The 6,243-nt window shown below is 48.7% G+C and overlaps 1 protein-coding gene across 1 annotated transcript; it reads right to left on the bottom strand.

Moving 5' to 3' along the window:
* Positions 1–2,465, bottom strand: SSTR1 (somatostatin receptor 1). Its single transcript, XM_074909213.1, has one exon. It carries the CDS (start codon positions 2,290–2,292, stop codon positions 1,105–1,107), a length of 1,188 nt encoding a protein of 395 aa, XP_074765314.1. The 5' UTR covers positions 2,293–2,465; the 3' UTR covers positions 1–1,104.
* Positions 2,466–6,243: the final 3,778 nt, after the last annotated feature.

The raw sequence follows: 6,243 nt of genomic DNA, 5'->3' as shown, positions 1-6,243 counted from the left end.
TTTTTTTTTTTTTGTCAAGTATTTATTTCAGAGCCTGATGGAGATTTTGAGACTAATCCCTCTGTTTCCACGTAGGCTAAAGTGACTTTGCGGCCACCCAGGTCATATAAAATTGTCTCAGCTCCCTTCATCGCTGTTTCACAGCTGATGGAGCAGGTGCAAGACAATAGCTTCATAGTCTAGCGCTCCCTTTAAACTTGATTATTAGCACACTTTATTGTATGTATGGACACATTCAAACATTTCCCAGCTCAGTGCTTCCCCCGGCTCCTGGCTTGGCGCTCTGCTGCCTGTGAGTCACAGGACTGTTTAACTGCCGTTATCAGCAACCTGCTGCGCAGCTCTGAAGCACAGCAATAATCAGATTTTTTTTCCAAAGACCTTTTCTGCCCTGCTTCCCCAAGCGTAGCACAGAGTGCCAGAGCCCCAGTGAGGTGGAAGCTGTCTGCAAAGCAAAAGACGGCTCCATGACTATGCTGCTTCTTTTCTTGGGGCCTTTTTGCTCCCTGCTTTCTCTTTTATTCCTGGGGGTGGCAGAGAGAGGCTACTTGCTCCTTCCTGGCGGAGGACAAGCTGTGTGTTGAGGGGACTTTTCCCAGCATTTTTAATCTCTGAGGGGGGAGGTGCATACTGACAGGTGCTGAGCAGGGTCACTTTCAGTTTTGGGGGAGTCTGAACCTGAATGCTGGGGCTTGACTGAAGAGGCTTGACTCAGTGGCCTGGGGAGTCCCACCAGCCAAGGGAGAGGGCAATCTGTACAAAAGGTGAGGGGAGAATTGCTGTGGGACCCATACAGCCACTCATCAGACAGAGAAAGGGGTGGCAGAGCCTGGCTGCCAGACCCTAAGTCAACCTATGAGTGCATCAATCTGCTAAGTGGGTGTTAAAGCATCAGTGACTGCACCCGCTCTCAAGGGAGGCAGACAGGGAGATGAGGCAGCAGACCAAGGATGTGGGGCTTTCTTTGCTCCTTCTTGTCCCAAACACCGCTGTTTGTGGGCAGGACTGAAACCCCCTCCCTCCCAGCCTCCCCATGCCACAGCCCTGACTTCGCTCACCCTCCTGCTGGGGGGCAGTAGGGGAGCGGGGGGTAGGAATGCTTCCTCAGAGGGTGGTAATCCTGGAGGTGCAAGTGCCATTCCTGTACATGCTCCCTGACTCCAAGTTGTCTGGGGGAAAGTCCTCCACGCTGTATGCCCTGCTCTTGAGGGCAGTGGCATAGTAGTCGATGGGTTCCTCTGCAGCATTGTCCATCCAACTGAGACAGAGCAGCCGCTGGAAGGACCGCTTGAAGTTGTCCGAGAGAAAGCCATAGAGGATGGGGTTGGCACAGCTGTTGGCATAGCCCAAGATAACAGAGAGCTGGCTGATGGTGGCATCATCCTGCTCTACGAAGACATTGACCAGCTGCACGATGTAGAAGGGCATCCAGCAGATGACAAAGACCATCACCACCATCATGACCATGAGGGTGATCTTGCGCTCCGAGCGTTTGCGTTGCTGCCAGCCAGCCTTCAGGGCCACCATGCGCATCTTGGCAATGATGAGGATGTAACAGAGGCAGATGGCCACCACAGGCAGCAAGAAGCCCATCAGAAAGGTGTAGACCACAAAGACCACCAGCCACCTCTGCGTGGGCTCTGGCATGAGCATGTTGCAAGCCACCGTTCCATCACTGTTGGCCGCTGTGTTGGAGAAGATGATGATGGGCAGGATGATGAGGATGGAAAGCACCCAGACACCCAGATTGACCATCTTAGCTACAGTGGGCCGGCGGTACCTAGCCGCCTTGATGGGGTGCACCACAGCAATGTAGCGGTCCACACTGAGCACGGTCAGGCAGTAGATGCTGGTGAACATGTTGATGGCATCCACGCTGAGCACCAGGCGGCACAGCAGTGAGCCAAAGGGCCAGTGGTGCAGCAGGGTGGAGGTGACCAGAAAGGGCACGCTGAGCATCAGCAGCTCGTCCGCGATGGCCAAGTTGAGGATGTAGATGTTGGTGGCCGTCTTCATCTTGGCGTAGCGCAGGATCACGTAGATGACCATGGAGTTGCCGCACAGCCCCACCAGGCATACCACGGAGTAGATGAATGAGATGAGGATGGCGCTGCCCTGAGACTCGCTCAGGGTGCTGTTCGGAGCGCCAGAGGAGTTCCTGCCGCCCGAGTCCATGCCCCCCGCCGCCGCCTCCTCCGAGGCGCTGCCGGCTCCGCCGCCACCGCTGTCGCTGCCGCCGCTGTCGCCGCCTGCACCGCCCGGGAGCCTGGTGCAGGTGCCATCGGGGAGCATCCTCTGCCCGGAGCTCCCCGCCCCCGGCTCAGCGCTGCAGCCGCCCGCCGCGGGCCGGGCTCGGCATCCCGGCGGGGCTCCCGGCGCGGCGGCTGCGGGGCGCTGGCATGGGGAAGGAGCCGGCTGCCGGCGCCGCTCGCTCCGAGCGGCAGCGACTGCTGCTCCCCGGCTGGTGAATGATTAATAGGCAGCGGCGCGTCACCAGCTACGAAAAGGAGGAGGGAAAGAGAGGAAAAAAAAATGCGGGAGGAGACGTAAGTGGGTGTCCCTCCCAACCCACTCCCCCCGCCGCCCGCCCGCCTCCCATCCCGCCCTCCGGCTGTTCGCAGCTCTGGCAGCTCCCCGAGTGCAGCCTCTCACCCTGTCCCCGCTGCCCTCCCGCCCCCCCGCAATGCTCCCCGACCGCACGCTGCTCTCCCCATCCAGTATTGTTTCCCTCACCCTGCCCTGCCCTCTTACCCCGCACTGGTGTGTCCCCCCCAAACCAGCATCCACTCCTCCCCCTCCGTCCTGCACTCCTCCCACTCCATCCTGCACTGCTCCCCCTTCATGGCACCGAGGTCCTGGCCAGGGTCACCCCAGACAAAGGGACCATCATTTCTCCTTTAGGAAAAAAGCCTGGGTCATGGGTGGGTGGGCAGTGTTACCTGGGCAGGCAGCCTCATGCCTACACAGCTGCTGTAACGCTCTCCTGTCACCGCACCATGTGCACTGCCCACCCCATGGTGCTGGCACCGGGCACGGCACTAGACAGATCACTTAACCTCTCCCTGTTAAGTGCACAGCACTTCCTGGAAACAGCAATGCCCAAGACTCCCACCGCCATGCAGATCCATGCCACCCATGCCCCCACCAGACATCACATTAGCAGCATACAATACTTTACAGCCCTGTCCTTCTCCACACACTCTGTCCTTGAACATAACCCTCCATCCCATTGTGCCACCCCAACACACGCTCTGCCTCTGTCCATCACACATCCAACAGTGAAAGCACCAGTTTGCACACTACAGCTCGCCATCACTATTTACACCACGATGGTGATACGCAAACACACAACCTGCCCACTCTTCTGTCCACTCACATACTGCTTCCACTCATAGGATCACTTCAGGCTCAACCACCGCATGTTGCATCACCAGCGCTACAAGCCCCTCTCTTAATATTGTCCTTAAAACATATGCATATCCTTGATAGGGTTGTATCTACAGAGAGTGAGGCTATAAACCCTCCTCAGCACTATACAGTGACACAAACCATTGACACCATCTGCATTCATATACTACTTCAACATATACGTAGCCATCACTTCATAAATGGCTTATCCCACGCTACACCCATACACCCACAAACAGCTTCTACGCACCGACCCGTATCATACTGTTTTGTACACACACCCTGAGCATAGACAAACACAGTCATATACACTGATAGCTACTCATACTGTCCTCTCTAGACAGACACTGCTGCCTTACAAGCCTCATCCACCCCACCAGTTCCAAACATACATGAACACCAGCAGATAGTCCTAATACTGCATCTCTGTACCCTGGCAAGCATACCTCTATATATGTTGGGTTTGGTTTTAAACGTATGATCTTTACATATACCTCTCCTTCTGGGCAATATGTCTTTTATCTCCCCATATGTTATTGCTCCAATGTATACAGTCTCTCCTTACATAGTTACACATAACCACTTAATCAATTTCCATATACCACCACCACCTGCCCATTCTGTATTAACAATTGTTACCCAGTAACACACACACTGTCACACTTGCTCATTGCATCAACACTCCATCAGCACAGGCATGCATACAAAATAGTAATTGCTTGTTCTGTTGACTTGTAGCCACTTGTATGTGTGCTCACACTTGTATGTGTGAGCATACCACACCTGTATGGACACCAACCTGCCTCTTCACATAAACTGTCGCCTGTGAACACCACCTACTTTTGTCAAGAACAGCAGGTCCACACCACATAAATATCACCACAGTGCATATGCTGCTATATGCTCCCCACAGCACCGCTATACTCAGCATCACACATGCATCCTTACAACCTACTCATTTTACCATGCATACCCATCACCTCCTCCAGTTCACACATCTTGTTATCACTGTCTGCCCACCATCCCATCACAATTATACATATTAGCACTACCCACCACTTTAATATGCAGATACACACAGTATTACCATCAATTCTTTATAACCCATCATCAGGAATTTATCCTCTCTAGCACCATATATATCCCTATACCTCTTATCACCAGCACCAGCTATTCCAACACATATATGTAACCTCTCTGACTGTAAGATTTTCCTCATGTCAGTCATCACCTCCAATCAATATACACCTAGACACTCTAATGTGACCAGTGTGTGCTTTGACACCTTGTCAAATGTATTAAATTTAGTACATGCACACTTTTACATGACCCTTAAGCAAGCTGTTTCCTTTTCTTCTGTGGCTACAAAGTAGATTGTGAATATATATATATATATATATATATATATATATATGTATACACCCCTACAAATAAATTTAAAGATATATAAAATAACCCTATTCAGTTTTTAGTAGTTGCACACAGGGTCTGTTCGAGGACTTTTTGTATTTATGTTCTAGTATAGAAAAGCATTTATTGAGCAGCCTTCACAAATGATCTTACCATTCTCAAGACTATTGCTGTATATGAGTGTTTTAGTTAAATGTTAGAGCATTTGGGGATGTCATACTTTTTTTTTTTTTCCCTCAGAAAATTCATCCTTACATTTGGTGTTTTAGAGGTTGTATATTCCAAAGTGTTAGCATCAGAGCTTCCAGTATACAGTGGGAAAAAAAGTTTATATTTATCTACAACATACAAAATCTTTACTTGCAATGTGCTATCTGACACTGCTCCAATCTCTACAGTTATGTAAATTCAGCTGGAGAATTATTTTCTTTGAAATTTATATTCTGGGAGAATATGAATCAGCTTTCAGTCACTGATATGAGAAGTGTAAGTCAATAGCTTCAAACCTATCAACAAGAACATCTGGTTGATTGCAGCACTTTAGTCTGTTTGAAAACCTATAGATCCAATATAATCCAATTTTTGTTTATGTGAGCATTTGTTTCAGGGGGCGTTTACTTATGGATCACTGCTTGAGGGGTTTCCTTCTTTCATATGGGTATAAATTGGCATTTAACAATAGTAATACTAGAAATGTGAATGCTTTTAGATTGCTTTTTACAAACATGGGAGCAAAAAGGACTGATTCTGAAACTATTAATAGTAGTGTCATCACCACAAAATTTCAGTTCTTGTCCAATTGCCTTCCATTGCATTTGTATACATATAAACACACAGTCACTCATGGAGACATTTTAGATGTTTTAGTCGTGCTTTGGCTCACTTTTAATTAATTGCTTTGCAGTGCTAATATTTGGCCATGCCCTGCATCCAAAAGGTTCTGTAAAAGCTCTTTTGTTTAAATAGATGTGGGTATAGTGTTCTTTTCTACTGCAATGATTTGAGATAATTACCTGTAAATTGTAACTCCTGCAAAGATACTAACCTCAAGCAGGTACGTGATGTGTATGCTCAGAAAAAAACGAAACACCATCATAGGCATAATTATAATGAAGTACCATGTGCTATATGTCCTACTTAGAAGGCTAGAGGATTTCTGTATCTCCATTCACTGAAGTTTCTTTTGGGTATGAAAAATTGCATTCGCATTAGATAATGATACCATTTCCCGAAAAGGAATTGTATGAATGCCTGCCTAGTCACTTAGGCCAATTGCTCTGACACAGTTTATATCTATTTATTTACTGAGAAATTCTAGCTACTGATCTTTACCAATGCTCAATTGCCTGTTGCTCATTGTTCAAAAGCATATATTTCTAACCTCAGCTACTTGATAAAGTAGCAATGCTTGATGAGAATTAATGC

This window comes from Athene noctua, chromosome 6, assembly GCF_965140245.1.
Source record: "Athene noctua chromosome 6, bAthNoc1.hap1.1, whole genome shotgun sequence".
NCBI lineage: Eukaryota > Metazoa > Chordata > Aves > Strigiformes > Strigidae > Athene > Athene noctua.
The sequence above is the reverse complement of the archived record's forward strand: the minus strand, read 5'-3'. Positions and strand labels throughout refer to the sequence as shown.

What these genes read in the sequence shown, in the direction of transcription:
- SSTR1 (XM_074909213.1), bottom strand. Translation starts at nt 2,292, where the DNA reads ATGCTCCCCGATGGCACCTGCACCAGGCTCCCGGGCGGTGCAGGCGGC.